This window comes from Bombyx mori, chromosome 13, assembly GCF_030269925.1.
Source record: "Bombyx mori chromosome 13, ASM3026992v2".
NCBI lineage: Eukaryota > Metazoa > Arthropoda > Insecta > Lepidoptera > Bombycidae > Bombyx > Bombyx mori.
In genome coordinates, this window is record NC_085119.1 from 10,749,084 (window position 1) to 10,771,800 (window position 22,717).

At 35.2% G+C, this 22,717-nt stretch overlaps 1 protein-coding gene and 1 long non-coding RNA gene across 2 annotated transcripts; one reads left to right on the plus strand and one right to left on the minus strand.

The window, feature by feature from the left end:
• Nucleotides 1-292: 292 nt before the first annotated feature.
• Cyp4g25 (cytochrome P450 CYP4G25) lies at nt 293-11,785 on the minus strand (the record flags this gene model as incomplete). The annotated part of the gene is given in 9 exon segments (NM_001112752.1): nt 293-577; nt 676-861; nt 962-1,199; nt 1,273-1,551; nt 2,108-2,304; nt 7,583-7,762; nt 8,784-8,987; nt 9,371-9,589; nt 11,725-11,785. Coding segments are annotated over 8 exon segments (1,671 nt in total). The 3' UTR covers nt 293-401.
• LOC134199996 (uncharacterized) lies at nt 8,353-8,736 on the plus strand. The gene is made up of 2 exons (XR_009974726.1): nt 8,353-8,426; nt 8,581-8,736. It is a non-coding gene; the product is annotated as an uncharacterized LOC134199996 (long non-coding RNA).
• Nucleotides 11,786-22,717: the final 10,932 nt, after the last annotated feature.

Consider the following 22,717-nt stretch of genomic DNA (forward strand, 5'->3'; position numbering starts at 1 on the left):
TCGTAATTGAGCAATTTCTCCGTGCCCATCTTTGTACCTTCCCTATTTAAGAGCTCTACCACCATTTGAACGTCTTTGTTTTAGTATCAATAATAATTTATTCAGTTCACTGTTATCACATTAAGTTAAGATCTTTAAGAACATGAACTATCTAAATATGAATTTCTTGTTAAAGACTTAAGCGTCAAAAGCTATTGATGTAGAAGCTATTTAGCAAAAAATAATATAAATATGAATACAAATTTAAAGGTTTATTTTGTATATCGCTTAAATCACAAATGACTGCTTAAAGTTTATTAACTTAAATCTTGAAATTTACAAAGACATTTGATTGATATATCATGTATTGTTGTGATTAATTTGGTCATGCTGGTTATTAATTTTGGATTCAAATTATTATTTTAAGCCTTGGCCATTCTCTTGCGGGGCTGTAAGCGTACTTGGAATCCTTCGGCCCGTTTCAGAATGATGTCCGCTTGCAGTTTGAAATCTGATTCTTTAAGATCTGATATTACTCGGAAATTTCTCAAAATTGTAGAAAGGATCACCTTCAATTTGAGCATTGCGTATTTACGTCCTGTGAATACAAAACAATTGAAGTTACAGTATATGCAGTCGTTGATCAGTGGTTAAGCTGGAAATTTTGAAATAGATTTCATAGCTCAGTTCACTCACCAACGCAACTTCTTGGTCCAGCTGAAAAAGGCACGAACGCATAATAATGTCTGTTGGCGGAACGTTCCGGAAGGAAGTTGTCAGGGTCAAATTTGTTTGGATTTGGGTAAACGTCAGGGCGGCGATGAAGTTTATATGTAGCTATCACCAATGTTGTTCCGGCTGGGATTTTCTTTCCATTGGATGCTGCAAAATGTTTTTTTTTTTATAAAACAATTTAATATAATTTTACATAGATTTTTAATGTTTTGTTGACGGTACGCATGATTATGTTTTTTGTACTCACGTAAGGTGATTTCTTGATTAACTTGCCGAGCGATGATCGGCACTGGCGGGTATAATCTCAGAGTTTCCATAAGGCACCTTTCCAAGTACTTCATCTCCAAAGTGTCTTGGAACGTAACTGGGCGATCTGAGTCACCAAATATCTGGTCCAGTTCTTCAATGACTTTGTCTTGTATATCTTGATGAATACCCATCATTGATAGGAAGAAACTACTTCCGGCAGCTGTTGTGTCGTGACCCTGTACAATATTTTAAAGTTAATAACAATTTATCATTAAGTAATGATAAAATCGTCGTTTTAATTTTGTATACCTCAAACATAATAGTGTCTACTTGTTCTTTGATTTCCTCATCGGAAATGGCCACACCACTTTGTGAACTCTCCAGCAACAGATCAAGGAAGGCCAAACGTTTCTTTTGTCCGACATCATCGTCAACGTCTAAGTCATCCTTGAGACCGGATGATTGGCCGAAAGAAAGTCCTTCCACTGAAGTCAATTTCCCTGTAGACGGCTCGCTTGTGGTGGCAGTTTCATTCAAATTGGACGGCTTCTTACCAGATGCGAATTCTTCTTTCTTCCTCTTTATTACCTGAAATATCAGTACTGTCAATACAATGTTTTTCAAAAATGTTTGGATGGTCACTCTTTGTTTGACTACTTTTCAGATCTTCTGGATCCGCACTCGGTGCGTTTAGGCTCTTCAAACACCGGTCACCGTTCTCGTCGAACTCGTCGACTCCTTCGAAGAGTTCGGCGTGCGAACTAGCCCATTGACACAACCCACTGAGCTACTCGCCAGATCTTCTCAGTGGGTCGCGATTCTGATCCGGTAGTAGATTTAGCGAAGCACTGCTCTTGCTAGAGCTAGTGTTAGAAATTCTCTCAGGTTGAGCCCGTGAGCTCACCTACTGGTCCGCGTGAAATTGGAATTGCCCCTTAGGCTACCAACGATTAGGTAGGGTCAAAAAAAATACTTTTTATGTAATTACAATGTTCGGGCAACTATATTTTAAATATTTTATGTGAGCCATTCAAGCTTCGCAATATAAACATTCAAAACAAACGTTGTTTTATGTCTACATTTCATTAAAATTCTTTAATTGTCCGATATTAAGATGTACATATGTGTGACTTGAATAACTAACCTTTTTAGTCAAGCCATGAATTATATCAAGGAGCTTGGTTTGGTTTTTAGCGTAATCTGTAAATTTAAATAACAAATCCGGTCGCAGCCAAATCTTTGTGTGTCTCAAGTGAAGTATATCGCACATTTTCATAACGGCCATAGCATATTCGAATCCGCTTTGATCTTGTGTACTCTTGCTCACACCCATAGCAGTTTCTGTAAAAAAATATCAATGTTTTTTTTCTCTAAGACTGAAATTAAACTACCGGAGCTCAAAAATTAGAAATCGAATGCTTTTTGAGAATAATAAATGGCTCAGTTTACACCTAGTAAGTATTAAGCTGTTATCGGGGCCTCTAGATATTCCCACGTGATTGATCAAATGAATATTTGGTTTATTTATTTATTACACTTCATGTTTTTATCTACATTGGCTGACTTAATACCTAGGCATTACAAAGCATACCTAAGTCATTATCTACCAGTCTTTTTATATCACTATATTGTATTGGCATCGTTAAAAATTTGTTTTTGAACACATGTTAGTTAGGTATAGGTATATTAAAATGTCGTAGGATCACACAAGCAGACGAAATACCTACTTTCAATTTTTTTAATTTTTTTTTATTGCCCTTTTGCTGGAAAAGGCTATTAAGGCTTTGACAGAAGCATAATAAAATACTCATAATACAAAGATTCTGCACCAGGTAAATATAAAACACAAACACCAATAATAATTTTCATTCTGTTGGTAGAAAACACGGTGTCCGTCTTCGCTTTTCTATGAAGAAAACTATATTTGATTTACTAGAGTACTATTGCAGGATTACCAGTCCAATATTTATAATAGATGCTATTTTTATCTCACATGAATTAATTATTAGACTACGAAAACATTTCTCAAAACAGCAATTAAAATCGATTAATAAAATTGCTTATTCATAGAGATGTGACACGCGATTAAGTGCTTGCAAAATCGAGATAATCTGTTGGACGTGTATTGTAAAGGTTACCGAAAAGAAAGAGCTCTTGACCTCCATAATTTTCGGACTGGTTGAGTAACAAAGTTCGCATATGGAAGTAAGTCAAACGCAAATGGTGAATATGGGCCATTAATACGTGTTCATGTGGGGGGTCTCCAAACTTGACACTCGGTAATCAAACAGCGCGTGCTTCATGTACGATTCATTGAATACGAGTAAGTACTAGAAGAAAGAAATGTAAGCATTCTTGTTATTAATGTTCTTTTAATATGTTTTATATTTTTGTTGCGTATTACGTAATGTGATTCTTAGATATCATTTTGAGAACCTAAAACCTTAGTGGTAAAAAAGCGATAAAAATACCTATTCCTCTCCTAATTTCGGATAGTTTCTCGAGAAACGCCTCGACAACAGCGTTTCGTGTTTATTCAAGACAAACCGACAATACTGGAACACGCTCATAAAAAAATTATCAGAATAATTATTTTTGTAAGTTTTATATATTCCTTGATTGTCAAATTAAATCAACCTGTTATAAAAAGAATTGGAATCGTTGAGGAATACGCTTATTTTTTTATTATCCTGGTAGGCAGGCAGGATACGGCTCACCTGATCGTGAGCATCTCAAACAATTCCTCAGAGCACTCCCCGTGGAACATACGGTACAAAATACAGAGGAAACTGAAGTCTCTCCGTTGACCCAGAGGCTCCAAACGATCCGTGAGAAAGAGATTATTGACATTCCGAACGGCCCTCTTCTGTGTGGAGTTAAATGGAAGAAGCTGGTATTTGGGAGCCCCGGCCCAGAGATGGGAGCAGTACTCCACGCCAAGCCGGACTTGTGCTTTATAAAGCAAAAGGCTTTGTTTAGGTATGAAGTACCGCTTCGCTCTGTTGAGGACTCCCAGCATTTTGGACGCCAGCTTGGGTTTGCCTTCCAAATGACTCCGAAATTGGACATCGGTCGAAATGTCCACCCCAAGTATCCCGATACTTTCGGAAGGTTGCAGGGATACTCCTTGGAATTGCGGCGCCATGTCAAAGGGGTCCTTCTTCGCAGTGAATGCGCAAACTTGTGTCTTCAACAGGTTGAATTTAACCAAAAATATATAACTTGGTGCATAAACCATTCAAATAGCCACCATAATTATCGTAAATATTACGAATATATTTCTGCAATTAACTTTAATAGGTATTCTATACTTTCAAGCTAAAATGACCATTATTAACTTTACGTGACATAAATCACGTTATGAAAACACAGAAATCATTACACAGAATGCGTACGTGAAACTACGTAATGACCAACATGCAATACATAAATAACTATTTGCTCCTAATGACAGTTTTGATGCAGATTGGAATATTGCGAGAGAACGAAAATTTTAAATTTAAATCATTATCAATAATTTAATTTATAATTTAATTTTCTATTTTTTTATTGACTTTGTAGGCAGACGAGCATGCGGCCCACCTAATGGTAAGTGGTCACCGGCGCTCATGGACGTCAGCAATGCCAGGGGCAGAGCCAAGCCGCTGCCAACCATTAAGTACTCTCCGCAAGCCTCGTTTGAAGAAGGACATGTCATAGCGCTCGGAAAACACCATGGAGGGGAGTAATTATTCATTTTACAGATTTAAGTGAAATATTGTACACTATATGTTTACATCTGAATTACTTTCAAACAATATCACTGATTATACGATTAATAGTGTATATTTATTGCCTACAATATTTTAGTGGGATACCTAAGAAATCTGCCGATATTTCATAAAACGTTCGTTTATGGTTAGCTAATAGAAACATCTAGTGTCCAATCTCGTTGCGAGTTTTGCAAGCGTTTTAATAGATTGCGCGGTATTTGCAAGAACGTCACCCGGTGTCCCCACGAGGCTTGGTGTGTTGTCACCATCGTGTCGCATACGTGACCGCACAAGTTAAAAGCTCTTTAATATAGCACGGTCACCTTGAAATTTTACATTTCTACACGCACTTTGTTAATCTTAAACAAAACAGTCCAATATGTTTTAATGGGATAATTTCAGATATGTGAAAACGATTTTATGGCATATATTAGGCTTTAAGCTCTATCAACTGTCGTCAGTCGACAACAATTTTTTTGATAGGCACATATTTAGAAAACATAAAACTATTTTGACGGTTTTAGCTCGGTCGCCTCATTAAAATAAATTTATGTTAAATATTCTGTCACTTCGAATATCATGTTATTATCGCAAGCCTTTACAGATTCGTTACATCATTCAGAATTCAACATTTTTTTGGACATTGGCAAATTAGGTCACCTTGGAATCTTAGTTCAAATTTAAATTATAAAGTCGTTAAAATCTTAATAGAAGTATATTAGCGCGCAATTTGCTTAAGTTTGTAATAATAAATTTATACAAATAGAAAAAAAAAACTCGCTATGTTGAATTCATTAAATCTTAAAACAAACTGTTTATTATACGAGGAAAATTTGTAATGTGACGGCATACTTCCTGTGTTCTCACGATTAGTGCAGTCTGGGGCACATAATTATTCTAAGAGCGTAAACTAGTATCATTGTAGCTAGTGAATGGGAGTCCAGGAAAACAAACTTATCTTCTTCAAATGGCGTTGAAACGTTTTCGATGCACAAACGCGCGTCGACACGTTTATTTTTATATGTCACGTCTCAATAACGTTGTTTTAGGAGCTATTTAATCAAACTAGATGTCCCGCAGTAGTCGAAATTCGACTATAATTAATTGGTATTGTAAGTTTGTACACTATTATGATTGTATTTTATAGTTCTATAATCACAAATTTCGCCAAGGCTACTCTATAAAAAAATATTGATAAAGACAAACAATATTTAATCTATTCTCAATTTGACCACAGACGTCAAGAACAAAAGTTTGACAATAAATAGTATGTATGCGTGTGTGCGTCAAATACATGGTATGTAGTGTGTGTAATGTTTTCTTTATTGATTTAATGTATCTTTTATGCATTATTTTAAAAAATATTAGCATTGTGCACTCTATATTCTCTATAAGTGTGGAAAATTTCAAATTCCTCCGTCCGCGCAATTTTCGTAAAAAGGTTTTTGCTTCACGTATTAATATAATAATGTAGGACCTAGTTTGATACAAGAATATTTTGTTTAAAAAAATCTTCATAAAGCGTTGTAAGTGATTGCGAAGTATGATTCTGATGATTTACAAATTTGAAGCTATTATAATATTATAATTTCTCGTAGCCCACCACAGGTATTCTGATCTCGCAATAGCGTTTACCAAGATTCTACCGCAATCATTTTAATTTGTTTAGGCGTTTAAAAAAAAAACACACACACACACACACACGCACATTCTGGTTGGATAGACATGATGATCGCTAACTCAAAGCAATACAGACTTAACTCATCTTTCAAAGGGGACCACTGTTCACGATTGACTTCCACGGTGAAGGAATAACATCGTGTAATAAAAATCAAACCCGCAAAATTATAATTTGCGTAATTACTGATTTTAGGACCTCTTGTGAGCCCGCACGGGTAGGTACCACCGCCCTGCCTCTTTCTGCTGTGAAGCAGTAATGCGTTTCGGCTTGAAGGCTGGGGCAGCCGTTGTAACCGTTGAGACCTTAGAACTTATTTTTCAAGGTGGGTGGCGCATTTACGTTGTAGATATCTATGGGCTTCAATAACCACTTAACACCAGGTGGACTGTGAGATCGTCCACTTATCTAAGCAATAAAAAAAAAAGTCAAAATAAATAGTAACAGCACATTGACAACTTCAATTATTATATGTCACGGATTCTACTAATTTATTATTTATTAATTAGTTATGACCGATAGATGAGGTCATCCACAATACGTTGTTAGGCCAGCGTAATAATTACTTACTCCCGAGAATTGGCGTTAATAATTGCAATCAAGACACGCAGGATAGCTATTTAACATATAGAGATTTTTATGTATTTCGTCTATATCTAAAATCTTATCCGGGTGTCGACAGTCTCACCAACATTTTGAGGACAAATTGCAAATAGAGATTTTTTTTGTGATGGCTCTTTGGGTATGTTACTACATTTAAATTTGTGCTACATTTAAACCAAACATGTAGCTAATATATATTTACAGACAAGTACAGCGCTAAAGTAATAAAATCATGTAATTAAATATTATCTAAATAAATTATCTAAATGTGACCTAATAAAAAGCTTAATAACTTGGATAAAGCATTTCAAATGTTCAGGCATCATCATCATCAGACAAGTATTCACACACTGATTATTTTTGTTGAGAAGCATTCATCTATTATAGTTTTAAGAAAGGTCTGCAGTGGACACTTTCTCAATAAAGTCTAAGGCATTCAAGTTTATTCAAAGACCAGGTAATCCACGACGTCCGATCATATAGGACAATCTAAATCATTTCTAAGAAGACTGATGTCTTTTTTAAATTTAATGTTTCATTTGGTTTGTATCTAACTATAGTATATCTTAAATAAATTAGTACGTACCCAGTAAAATTTCAACCGTGCACTCGCTCATGTAGTCATGGCAATCAAAATTACTAGCTTCCTTTTTAAGTTTGTCCACAACAGCTCTTGAGTTGGCGTTGAATAAGTCTATGAAACTCTTCAAAACGTTCAGATGGAATGTGGGGGCGATAAGTTTACGATGAGACCTCCATTTTTGACCTAATGAACAATAAATTGTATGATTATTTCAGTGGTAAAAAAATAATAATATATTATTAAGAATACTTTAAAAATTCAACGCTCATCTCAAAAAAACCTTGTTACATTTTTTTAAATGATGAACATATGATTAGAATAGTTAAATAAATGAATAACTAAATTACTGAAATATATTAAACCATTTTTCGAAGTTCACGTTTGTTATTTCGTCCTTGCAACAGGATCTAGCAACTTTATGGGAATTTTCAATCCAATAATTGAATGAACTTCAAAATTGTACAATTTAGAAGAAAAAAATAATACTTTATAGCGTTAATTATTAATAGCTCTTACCAAATAGTTAATATTAGTTTAAATGTATATAAATTCTTTCTTGTAAATTAACAAGTTTATTTAGCAAAGCAAATATGTTTTTCTTAAATAAATACAGTCCTTTAAAATATGATACGTTTTTATTTATGTTTGCCAACAAAAACAGACCTACATTTTGATTTAGTTCATCAAATTATTTTAATATAAATAAGGAAGTACCTAATACTTGAAATAAATTATAACTTGGGTAAATGTGTCAATTAAAACTGACGTATGCATCAGTGTCAAGGTCTTAAACATATTACACGTAATGCAAAAGTCAACATAATTTTTATATTTACTGCTTCCGAAGGTAAACGAAGATATTGATCGCCTGATGGCGAGTAATTACTGTGGCACATGGCTGATATACGCAAATACCATGACACAGCTAAGCCTCTGCCTACCGTACCGTTCAACGTAAACCGGACTTTTAATTACAATATTTATGATTTTTTTTTCTTCAGAAAACCTGATCATATAATAGATACTGATCATATAATAGATCGGTCGTTGTAAGCACTACCTCATGGCGTGTGAGATTGCGGAAGCTCGTTGTTGAAATCCAACTTTGCTAGGATTACAAAAACCATTAGGTCACCAATAAATATTAAAGGTATAAATATTCTTTTATTTTAAGTAAAACAATTTCGATAAAGCGAATACGTACCAGTACTGATAAGAAGACCGTTTCCGAGCCATGGTTTGAAGAAACGGTATTCCTCAGCTTTATCGATGTAAACGTGACTACTCAGGATGACTTCCACGTCGCGAGGATCGTACAGAAAGACGAGGAGACGAGGTCCTATCCAGATCTTAACGACGGATTCGTGATCGTAGTCAGCGCTTTTCTGAACTATGTTTCTGAAGATGTCTGTATTAGAAATAAACTTTTTATGTGATTGGTTATTATATTATGTATTTCTTAGGTTTAAATGAGTTTCGTTTTGTAGTCTGTTATTTGAATTTGAAGCTTGATTTTAATCAGACCTGGCAAAATATACATTCTAAAAATGATGGATAGTTACGGGCAGTAGGGCGTATTGTGAGCACAAGCGGGCGGTAAAGAATCAAACTATCTGCCTATTTCTGCCGCGAAGTAGTTTTGCGTTTTAGTTATTTATTTTAAAGTTATATTCTTCAATATAGGACTGTAACATTCTTTTTAACTTTGCAAACAATATTCGCATTTACAACTGGCTTCTCTTTTACTAGGCTCTATTAAATTCGGTCAGCTTAAAATTAATAATCACTTACCAGCAGATCCACCGACGAATTCCAGGGCGTTCCCGAGTAACGGAAGTCCTGGAGGCCCATTTAGTTTGTCAGCAAGCTCATACAACCGCCGCCTTGACATTCGCCAGTAGGCGTACCAGAGGATTACGGCCGGCACAAGTAACACATAGAAGAGGTTGATCGCAGAAAACGTGCTTGTAGGCACTACATTTTCTGCGTTTGTATAGCTCATGTTGAGATCTGGTAAACAAAATAAAAATAATTATGGCAAAACAGCACAAGGCCAACAACGCCATTATGTTAACGATTAATGAAGAAACAGTTTTTTCTATAATTCAAAATTACTTTATTTGTGAAAGAGAATAAAGCATATTGTATATCAAAATGTTAAATAATAATGTAAAACAATTTGAAATATACGGATTTAGATCACCTAACTCCCCAAAAGATTGAAATGTATATTTTAAAATATTTGACGAATAATGGAATATGATTTAAGGTTTAAGAAACATTAAAACACTCTTACTATCAAACAAGAATGTAGTACAGATAAAATAATTCAAGAATTTTGAATAATTTGAAATTTTGAAATTGATTTTAACAATCAAGTTAAGCCATATGAATTTTCATATTATGAAACTATTTGATTGCATCGTCCTGTTTGACTTAGGAAAGAAGCGTTGATATATTTAAAATGTTAATATTCTTAACTGGTTAATATTTTTAGCTGCAAACTATGTTATACATATTTTTTCATGTGGTCTGTTTAATGCTTCTTTTAATTTCTATAATTTATCGTTATTAATGTATATGCACTTAACATTTTTTCAAGCGTTTTATTAGAGAAGAGTAACAAGATAGAGGTGTGCTAAAATATTTAATTGGCAAAACCCAAGCATAAATCTTCTATTAATTTAAAATTGACAATCTAACATAATGATTGCGCATTACAAAATTTACATAATTTTAAGCACTTTTGATATATTAACTCCGTTTTGTGCTTTCCGAAACAATTCTCTATAATTTCTCTTTACTTATTTGATATAAAAATAAAGTATATTTTCGCAGAAACAGATTTTTATGGTCCTTTCTATCTTTTGAGGACATCCCTACTCACGTTTGACAAGCAAAAAAACAATATAAACATTTCGAAATTTATTTTTCCCTTGAAGTAGAATTTAAATTTTAAAACAGAAAGTTCTGGAAGCTTACATTGAATATATTTAAGTGTTAAATCTCAGTTCGTTCCGATGAGGTTAACTATTAAATTGTTTAATCGAGGGCAGGCGCTCGCCCTTGATTGTATGATCACGAAAACTTTCCGCAATGTTTTCTTGTGAATGGAGATAATTACAATAAAATCAACAACAACAACGACGTGTTTGTTTTTTTAGCAAACTTTTTTGTTAAACATTAAACTTTCCCAAACCCCTAAAGCTCTATTATTTTATGGGAATCTTATATTATATTGTCTTATAAAACTCAATGAAACGGTACTTAGGAACACTAATTTATAAGTCGACTAGCGACCCGCCCTCGCTTCGCTTCGGAAACATTAAAACACACATGAAACCGAAAAAAATAAATGAATAAAAATAAAAAAAGTAGCCTATGTTCATCAGGGACAATGTCGGCTTCTAATGCAAAAAGAATTTTTCAAATCGGTCCAGTAGTTTCGGAGCCTATTCGAAACAAACAAACAAACAAATCTTTCCTCTTTATAATATTAGTATAGATTCCCGGTCCGAAACAGTTTCTTGGTTAAAAGTATATACCATTGCAGATGAATTGATTTTGTCTCGCTTATTGTTATGGCGCCGAGATGTGGGGAAAATCCTAGCTTGGAATCGTTGAATGTGGAAAGTTTAATTGAACTTTATACAACTTAACTAACAATTATCTCGACAAGACCATCACGTTATCAGGCGATAAAGCATTTTTAATAGAAATAAAGCAAGTTTTAAGTCATTAAAAAGTAGATAATCCATTCTTAACGTGAATTATATACACGTCAATAGGAATCCATATATGAACTGTCACATTGTGAACATGATATCAATAGCATTTATTTTGAAGAATAGGTAAAATTCTGAATTAATCTGTGTGTAGTATCAATAAAATTTTTATAGATAAAATTAATTAATAAATTTCACTAAAAATACCATCTTTAATTTTAGTAAATAACTTTTACACTATCAACTCACATTTTTTCTATTGAGATATTTTACGTTCACAGCTTACCGTATATTCCACAAAGAAAATAAAATATCGTTTCAAAGAAAATTAAATGAGAAATGTTTATGTTTAAAAACACAACAAAATTTTCACATGTTCACAGTTAAACTAATGTATACTAAAAAACAAAATGTCCCTACCTTTGTAAGTCCAGCTACTAACGAGTAATGTTAGTTCGCAATTTTATATTCACCCCGCTATGTCTTAGCGGCAACTATTTGTTAAACTCCTGCGCAACCAACTATATAGACGTGTGTGACGTCACTATTTGATACGTCCACCGCACAGCCAACGATATTATGTTAATGTATTAAGACTTTCTTTGCCCTGTAGATCTGTTTACTCCTCTTTAATATTGTTTTTTCCTTTCATTGTAAAGTACTTCCCAGAACAAGGGGTTCCAATTTACCAATAATGTTTTGTTTAGTTTATAAGTATGTTTTAGCAGTCTAATCAAATAGATTATGAATCATGAATTAAGTACATTCGAGAAAGGGTTAAGAACGGAAACCTGCGTAAGATTTAAAGGACTAAATACAAACACGTAAAAGGCACGGGACCGGTTAGATTGGAACGGAAATATACTGTATCGGTGTTTCATTCGTTTATTCGCTAAGCCAGTAGTACCCATCGTTGCTTCACCTCTATAAGAGGCAGAATTAGGGAGGCGGTCTTAGAGTAATAATCTATGAGATGGTATATAATAATGCGAACTTGCAACTCGCCCAACACGCAATTATAGATTTCTCCCTGCCTTATTGCCTTGTACATGAATCATTACATCTAAATGAGAGTCTTTCTTAAATACAAATAATCTAGTACAAACATTAATTTGGTACTTGCCCCAAGGTCACGATATAGTCAAATTTATACTATTAGACATAGATTGATGGATAGGCGGGTGATAGCATGATGTGGCGTCAATAATTTCTGTTATTGTTGTGCTCTTGACGAACCATACGCCTGTTTGTCTATAATGGGAAATCATTATATTGTTTGGAAGAAAGCATTATTGTGTATTTTTTTTACATGGTCAGATTATTTTACCTAGATAAGACCTAAACAAAACTACAAGGATTTTGACCATTGCTAAGTACCTGGTTTCAGGATGCAACTTGCTTAAATTATGCCTTTCTGACTAAAACATGTTTCCTTACTTCCCTGAGTAGGAACGGTTTACCTTAGGTGGGCCCATGGCGCGCATATGGTGGTACCCACCCAGCCGGAGTGGAGGAGCTCGTTGGGGTTTAGTCGGTAGTCGTTAAGCTGGGCGGGTTTGGCGAGAGCCGAGCTTAGCCCAGCGCGCCTTTCTAAAGGCGTAGTCTCCTGTGACTAATTGGGGGAGGGCGTGGACCTTGGTTGGCGACCTTTCCCTCTTGTTCCACTGGAGGCGCGGAGTCCGACATAACCCGGTCCGACCCCCATCGGCAGAGTATCCGTAAAGATTGGGATTCCCCATCGATACCAAAAAAAAATATGCAACTTGCATGGTGTCGGTCTGAGGCTTTAGTATTTTAGATTAAATTACATTTTTATCAATATATAAACATCGCTGTTGTAGTTAGTGACCATAGTGTGTACACGCCGCTGCCAGGGGCTGTGCCTAAAAGCCTGGGTATTTAATTGCGAAATGATGACATATCTCAAATACGTACTTAAGACACGAAAGACTTCCACGGTTTAGGAATAGCATAATGTTAATAATTTTTTTATAAATTTACTGAATGTATAACTGGTATTGTAACTGTGCACGGATAGGTATCGCCAAACTACTTTTTTTCTGTCTGGAAGCACCTGTGCTTTCCGGTGTGAAGGGTGGAATACCTTTTTATAATACAATTGAGACTTCGACCTAATGCTTCTAAGCTCTTTCACCTATATAAATGCATAGGCAATAGAATTAAATAAATAAAATTCAGTATCACTTCAATAAGCTATTTAGTTAAACTACAAATACAAATATCACGAAATAAGTACAAGTATCAATTATTTTCCTCCAGCTCGACTTTGGACGACAGAGGAATCAAATTCTCGTAATTAAAGGGTGATTTAAATTAATTTTAAACAATTCGTTAAATACCTACACCAGTCTAAGGTTTTTGTGCAGCAGGACCTGTTTGTTTGAAGTGTTCTGTCAATATCTAGGGCATCTAGGGCTCCCGTTTTTATCATCACTCATGCTTTTTACCATGGCACGTAAATAGCATCAAAATAGTTAACTTCAAATAGAAAACCTTGTGGAACCTTCTGATTTATGGAGAGATTTCAGTGTTCTGTGAACTTTATGTATGGCGAATTAGGTGTTTGTAGGTATTATCAATTCTTTCTTCGAGTCAGGTTTGAAAATAGCCCCTAGCAATGCGCATCTAAGCGACACCTACTACTTCCAACCATATAGGGCGCAAACTCTGCTTCCTACGGCGTAAAAAAAAGTTCGACTTGTTAATTAATTCAGTTATTTATTTACAAGCTGGTGGTTTTACTGGTGTTAGGACCTCTTGTGAGTCCGCGCGGGTAGGTACCACCGCCCTGCCTATTTCTGCCGTGAAGCAGTAATGCGTTTCGGTCTGAAGGGTAGGGCAGCCGTTGTAACTATACTGAGATTTTAGAATTTATATCACAAGGTGGGTGGCTCATTTATGTTGTAGATGTCTATGGGCTCCAGTAACCACTTAACACCAGGTGGGCTGTGAGCTCGTCCACCTATCTAAGCAATAAAAATAAAATAAAAAAGCAGTTACATTTAAAAAAGTGTTAGTTTTAAAAACAATAATAAAGGAATTCTTTATAGTTCAATTAGTATTTATTTTGTAACTAGTTAATTATTTTAATCGAATATGTATGGCATAATCAATAAACGGTGCGATCCAATGTGTAATAAAGACCCAACATGAAATGTTTCTTTATTTTTATTTTTTTATTGCCGTATAGGCAGACGAGCATACGGACCACCTGATGGTAAGTGGTTACCGTGGCTCATCGACGTCAGCAACCCCAGGGGCAGAGCCAAGCCGCTGCATACCTACTGCTAATATATCTGTTAATATATCCGATATCTAATCAGCTTGCTTGCGAAGGATTCAGAGTTGGATTATCTTTCAAAGTCTTCGTAGTCTACATACAAACTCCCGTCCACGGTGTTTCCCAAGCGCTATGCCATATCCTTCTTCAAACGAGGCTTACTGACTTGAGGACGCAATGGTAGGTAGCGACATGGTATTGCTGAAGTTTATGAATGACAGTAACCACTAACCATGAGGTGGATCATATGCCCGTCTACCTACAAAGGCTATAAAAAAAAAAAAAAAACTAGCGGCATTATAAACACATACATAAGTCTTACTCATTTCTATCGCAAAGCTGTTATGTCTTTTAGTTTTAAGGGTGCAACTGGTTGTTGGTGACAATCACATTGGCAATTTTATGATTTCTGGTAAACTTTATGGGCGACGGTAACCACTCACCATCAGGTGGGCCGTATGCTCGTCTGCCTACAAAGGCAATAAAAAAAAAAAACCTCTTAACACCAGGTGCGCCGTAAGTTTGTTCACTCGTCCATCCAATAAAAATAATAAATAGTGATTTTAGTTTTTTTGTTATTATTTTTCGCTTTTAGTCAGTATTTTAATTCGAGACAGATGTTTATTTCATTTAATAATTACTTTTTTGTGATATGCGAAAGAACTGAGCTGCAAAAAAGGCATAACACCATTTAACAATAGAAAATATGCATAGAGTTTTTTTTAAATTTTATTTATCCTTTGACATTTAAAACAAAGTAAAAAATTTAACGAATTTCAAATATATTCTTAAAACATATTGAAGGCTGATCTTTCTACTCGTAAATACTAATGAATTTGAGCTGCATGATCGCTGTTATTTATTATGGGCAGGGAAGAAGTCTAAAACTATGTTCAGTTTCTGTTTACCTACATTTTATAAGTATTCAATTTCACATTTAAGAATATTTCTAAGAATATTTAGAAGAAAAAAAAATTCAAAGAATTTATCTTGTGCCAAATCATACTATTTCACACAAGTGCTTCAGGTTCTCTATTAGACCAGGCTCGATAACTTATGAAACCAAAAAAAATAACAGTAGGATGAAACCCGTTAAAAAAGGACGAGAATATAACAAAAATGAAAGGAAAAATAATTTACGGGCGATCTGAGGTCGGGAAGTGGGAGGGGGCCCCCCATGGGGGCATGAGTTGTTAAGGGTAAAAAACGGCTTATCTCGATTTCCGGCAAAACTACAAGTCCTATGGAAAAAAATTAAATGACAAAGTTGTAAATAATAAAGAGACCTACAACTTTTGTGATTACACTTTTTTCACATAGCCTCAAAATTTATGTGAAAAATTCAATTAATCAAGTTTTTGGTTTTCTATATTTATAAAAAAAAGAATTTTCCATGAAATTTGGTAAAAACTTACCTTTCTATGCCCTAAAGACACTGTAACTTTTAAAAACTGTAAAAAATCTTATAAAATCCGGAACATTGGTTTCAAGCCAGGCTTAGGTAGTTCGTGCCTTGTGACCAACTGCAGAGTCCTACTGGAAAGTCCACGGTATATTTTTAAAAGTTTATTGCTGAGAGGTTTCACAACATGATCCAAGACTGTATTTTTGGCTAAAGTTTTCACTCCTTTTTTTCACGAAAATGTAGTTTTGTGACTCCTTGATAAGACACGCCCTACCAAACCATCACTGACGCAGGATGATGACCACGTTGTACCTTTGCGACCGCTTGAGCAATTTCTTTAGAACTGTGAGTGTACTCTATATCATTTTGCTTGCTGTAATGTTCTTCAATCGCTAAAGCCCATGGGCGACGGTAACCACTCACCATCACACCATCAGGTGGGCCGTATGCTCGTCTGCCTATTCTTCGGTAAAGAGGATATTTCTGTGCCTTTCACCTGCGTATCGCGACAGAAGGCGTTTTGATCGATCCACTCTCTTTAGTTGTAAAGATTGATTTAGGACATGTCCTGTTTATCGACGACAAGCACTGAGCTTCAGGTCCTGTTTTGTATGTAATACGCGGCAGAGTCCTAGCGGGAATCTTCATTTTTTGCGATAAGATTTTTTGCTGCCTAATGGGGTTTCGACGAATTCTGTCTTTAACAGCATTAACAGTATTTGTAGTTCTAGCAACAAGCGGCCGCCACGATCTTTCCTGATCTTCGACAGACCAAGTGTTGTTGTAACTGTTGATAGTACGATATACGAACATATGACTGATACCAAGCTTTTGAAGTGTCTGAAATATGACCAACGGTTCCATGTCCACTTTGTGCAAGGCGATCATATTTTCTTTAACACCCCATTCCATATTATAATTTGATTATGAACACGATAAAACATGTGAAATGGTGCAAAATCGTAAGAAGTTTATAAATAATATACGTGTTTCAAATTCAAAATAATTAAAGAGTTGAAAAAAAGAAAAGATTTTATGTAACAGGATTTATGGCCAGACGTCCAAATATATACAAATATACTATTATACTCATCTGTTCATTCTTCAGTCTGTGTTCAAACTGAGAAGAAACCAATATAATATTATTGATCTATAATATTATTTGTTGATAGTCTTATCAAAGTTTTCGCTTTGGCTGTTTATTGATGTTTTTAAATTAAATTTCAATAAATCAATAGAATGAATAAAGGAACGAAAATGTTGTAGCAAATCATAACTAAGCCAATGTCATAGTTATAGAGCTTTTTGGCGGGATCGCGAGAAGCGTAGTTTTTCTTCAAATTTTTCTTCTAATTTAGCATTTCTTTTCAGTGTGTGGTGATGATGGTAAATGGTGATTTATTAACTATTCAGTATCTGTGAAAGCACAAAAATGTACGAAAATGAAACAAATCCGCTGGACGTGGCTACTGGGGTTCTGCCCAAAATTCCACAGAAATCTCTGTAATTAACCACAATTTTCTGAGATTTTATTTTCCGCGATCTCATTTCATTTCATTTAATTTCATCCAAGTTTGTTACTGTATCAAATAAATCAACTTTGCCAGTCATATTTTTTCTTCGCTTCACATAATTTTTCATATCTAAAGATATCAAATATTAGGCCGTTTGGTGTGTGTGCGGGTGATACTTTGATAGAAAGGCCGGTCATCGTTCTCGTCGAACCCGTCGTTTGCGACGAAGGGCTCGACGAGTAAATTAACCCTGAGACACAGCCTACTGAGTTTCTCGCCGGATCCTCTCAGTGGGTCGCGTTTCCGATCCGGTGGTAGATTCTGCGAAGCACGGCTCTTGCTAGGGTTCATGTTAACAACGTCGTCAGGTTTGAGCCCCGTGATCTCACCTAAGGTTAGTTAGTTAAGGTTACACTGATATATTCTATCAAGGCTCTCAGCTTAGGTAGGAAAAAAAAAATGGTTGAGAGACATTTCACAGGGGTACATAATATTTGCCATAATAAAATCATAATAGAGTTAAAAATTCAAACATGTATAGAAATTGTTGCAATCACTTCAATACACACCATCTATTAGATACTTACTCAATCCGGTCACTAAAACACGATCTCGAGAGGCTTACTCACATCGTCATCTGCTAGAAACTTATAGAGCTAACATAAAACTAATCCTTTCTAATAAATAAAAATAAATTACAATAAAAAAATATATAATTTGAGATAAAAACTATTCTGTTTCACAAGTCAGTCCATACTTCACATAGTGTATGGAATATGTTCGGAGCCGCTTCTGATATTTCGAAAGCGAGTGCCCGAATGCTTGGCACCTATGACATTAGGGAGGGCACTACGTATCACGCAACCCCTGTGTTGCTCTACCCGATGATATGTAGGCGAAGTAAAATGTCCCTTAGAAATAAGGTGACACTCTACAAAACTTGCATACGCCCCGTCATGACCTATGCAAGTGTAGTGTTCGCTCACGCGGCCCGCACTCACTTAAAGTCATTCCAAACTATTCAATCCCGTTTTTGCAGGATAGCCGTCGGAGCCCCGTGGTTCGTCAGGAACGTCGACCTCCATGACGACCTGGACTTAGAGTCCATCAGTAAGTATATGCAGTCGGCGTCGATGCGCCACTTCGATAAAGCGGCACGACACGAGAACCCTCTCATCGTGGCCGCCGGTAACATTCATTCATCATTCAGTAACATTCCCGATCCTGCGGACAGAATGGAAAGCAGTCGACGTCGCCCAAAACACGTCATCTCGGATCCTCCCGATCCACTAACGGTGCTTCTAGGTACTTCAAGTACCGGTCACCGTTCTCGTCGAACCCGTCGCTTGCGACGAAGGTCTCGACGAGTAAATTAACTCTCAGACACAGCCCACTGAGTTTCTCGCCGGATCATCTCAGTGGGTCGCGTTTCCGATCCGGTGGTAGATTCTGCGAAGCACGACTCTTGCTAGGGTTCGTGTTAGCAACGTCACCAGGTTTGAGCCCCGTGAGCTCACCTACAAAAGTTAGGGTTACGCTGATATAGCCTCTCAAGGCTATCAGCTTAGGTAGGAAAAAAAAAAAACCCTGTGTTGTGACTCTCGAAATTTTGAAAATCTTGCGCAAGGTTTGAAACCTAGGGCTTGTGGTGGATGGCAGCTTCACGGAGCAGGACCGTGTATGCGCGTGTATGCGAGGTCCTTTCAGCGGAAATACCGCAATTTTGACTTCCTATCCACAGCCAGGTAGGAAGTTAAAATTACCTAAAAAATAGAATAATTTAGTTAAACTAATATTTATGTATATGTAAAAGATTTAATGTATTTAATGTATTATTTTATTCACATCAAAATAAAGCTTAGCCCAGTAAAACTATAGCACAAACTGAGTTGCTCAATTAAGAGAAACAACATTTAAAGTTATTGCTACACCAGTTTTTATGTTTTTTATATTTCAGTATTCAAAATTGTTTTTAATATTTCTAATGTTCCTTCTTCTAATGTTTCAATATTTAAATTACCATTTATGTCACCTGTATAACATACTAACCCCCGTTAAGACTTAGGTCATAAATCATATAGAGGTTACATGTATAGAATTATTTACATATAAGTCCATCAAATATATTTCAGAGGACGCATTCAGATCTGCAGAATCACCGACAACAGATATATTATTAGCATTATATTTCGATAAAAACGTACGATAAATAAATGTCACCTTTATTGTATATACCTACATAGTCGAAAAGCAACATTTTTAGCAATTAATGATTTTAAATGGTATCATCACCTTAAAACAAGTCGTTTTATCTAAATATAGTTTGAGGTATAATTTTGATAACTGGTATTTTTTATCATAGTGAATATTTGTTTTGTGTTCGCATTATGCGAAATTACCGTAATTGAAACTTTAGTTAGTGAAAATATAAATAATGATTTTTGACTTCAAAACTTTAATTGTATTTTATACGTACAAACATAATGTTCACGACCAAAATTTTACCTTTGAAATCCTTTCAAATCCGAACAAAATGACATAGGCTTTTTTCTTAACACCCGGCACTATAAACTAGTATTCTTTTTTTGATTCCTGATTTAGAGAAGTATATAAATCATATTAGAAAAAGAACCTTTATTTACAAGTTCGAAACCCCAGAATGGACCCCATTTTAATTCATAAGAATATTCCACTGCGACTCGCTGGAAATGTACCTTCTAAATGTTTTACATATTCTCTTGAAACCGGTCCAGTTTGTGTCTTTTATTAAGGAGCATATCATCGACTTAAAAGTATATTTGTCTGAGTAAATTTCCATTTGTATTAAACTATAATAGCACGCACAAAATTTAAAAAGAGAATGTTATGTCGGATAACTCATGTAGGGTATCGTAGGCGGTATAAACGTTCACCATTATTCAATTCAAATTTAACAACAGATTGTTTAGAACTTTTGTAATACCAATTTATATTTGTAGATGGGCAGAAGTTGGGTATTGCAGACGGACATGAGTTGAGTGTTGAGGGTTCAATGTCTTTTTGGTCTTGAATGGTTTTTCTTTTATTAAGGAGCATATCATCGACTTAAAAATATGTTTGTCTGAGTAAATTTCCATTTGTATTAAACTATAGTAGTACGCAAAAAATAAAAAAAGAGAATGTCATGTCGGATAACTCATATAGGGTATAGGCGGTATAAGCGTTCACCATAAAAAATCAAACTTAACAACAGATAATTTAGAATTCCTTGTAATACCAATTTCTTTTTGTAGATGGCAGAAGTTTGGTTTTGCAGACGGGCAAGAGTTGAGTATTAAGAGTTCAATGTCCTTTTGGTCTTCCTCAGCTTCCGCTACTCATAATGTGTAGACACTACAACCTGAATGTGGCGTCATAATAAATCCTTCAAATTGATGGTGATACCTAGAATTGCTGTCTCAGAATATTATACGCTCTACCATATGCGATATTGCTGTTTTTATTTTATTTTATTGCAAATATGTTTGGACGAGCTCACAGCCCACCTGGTGTTAAGTGGTTACTGGAGCCCATAGACATCCACGATGTATATGCGCCACACACCTTGAGATATAAGTTCTAAGGTCTCAGTATAGTTACAACGGCTGCCCCACCCTTCTAACCGAAACGCATTGCTGCTTCACAGCAGAAATAGGCGGGGCGGTGATACCTACCTGTGCGGGCTCACAAGAGGTCCTACCACCAGTAAAAAACACGTTCCCACGACATATACAAAATACGAGAACCTGTATGGTTCCAGCTTATCTGAGAGTATAATTCAGTAGAAGATCTCCGGCTGAGAAGTGTTCACGTACATATACAATAGTATATACGTATGTGGAATGCTTAATGACGGAGGGAAAATCTTCCACAGAGCGGGTGGTATTGCTCGGTAGACCGAAGGTCCGAATGTTGTTGTTTGGAGCTTGTATCTAAGCAAGCTCGGTTGGATACCTATATTTTAGGATCCTTTTAAGCTTAGATACAAAATACAAAAACACTTTATTTTCAAAAGGGAGTTAAAATAATACAATGATTTGAGTCTCCTTTTAAACGTGCAAGTCTATACTAGGAGACCGCTCTTCCATAAAAGCACGTTATATACTTTATATAATACAATATTAATAATTATATATAACAAATGCTTAGGCTACTATCCTTTGTATGTTTCGCTTAATAAGTCGACAAACAATAAATAAACAAACTTTAGAAAATCATTAACTTGAAACTGTAAATTAAACCGAAATTAAAGTTACAGACTAGAAATAAAAAAGTGCTTTGACGTCAATAAACGAAGGTACAGTTCAGTGACGTCAAAACACTTTTTGCTTGCACCGACAATAACTGAGTGTAGATTATTAGGGATAGTCCTCAATAATTTCTGCAACATGTTTTCGGTATTTTTATTTATTTTATTTTATTTTATTTTATTTTATTTTATTTTATTTTATTTTATTTTATTTTATATATTTTGTACACACAGCTGTTAGAAAAAACACGACAATAAGGATACAGAGTACAAGGGCACTACTTATTTCATGTTGAAATCTCTTCCAGTAGGCCCGCAAAAGGAAAGAAGAATTAGGAACACAAACTTAGTGCATACAGTAAACATTACATATAATAATATATACATATTACAAGATACAAAACAATATATGTATATACATACAAATACACACACACACACACACACATATATATAGACATACACACATATACTTACTTTATATTATAATACATTATACAAATATATATATACTTACTTTATTTAAGATGATAAGGATAAATAGTGTTCTTTAACAGATTTCTTGAACGCTGCTATGGTTTTGCACGCTCGTATGCAGGGAGGAAGGGAATTCCAAAGTATAACTGCTTGTACAGAAAACGATTTTGCGTAAGCATGTGTTTTACGAACAGGGCATTTGAGGAGAGTTTTAATGTGTGTTCTACAAGGAGCAAGGGAGGGACGGGCATAGGTAAAGCGATCACGTAAATATTGTTGGTAGTTAGGATTATGTAGGATATTAAATAGGAAGCACAATATTCTAGTATTTCTACGGACTGGGAGCCACTTGAGCTTTTTGCGAAATTCAGAAATATGATCATATTTTTTGAGACCAAAAATAAAACGGATGCACAAATTTTGCAAACGCTCAAGCTACTAATATGATA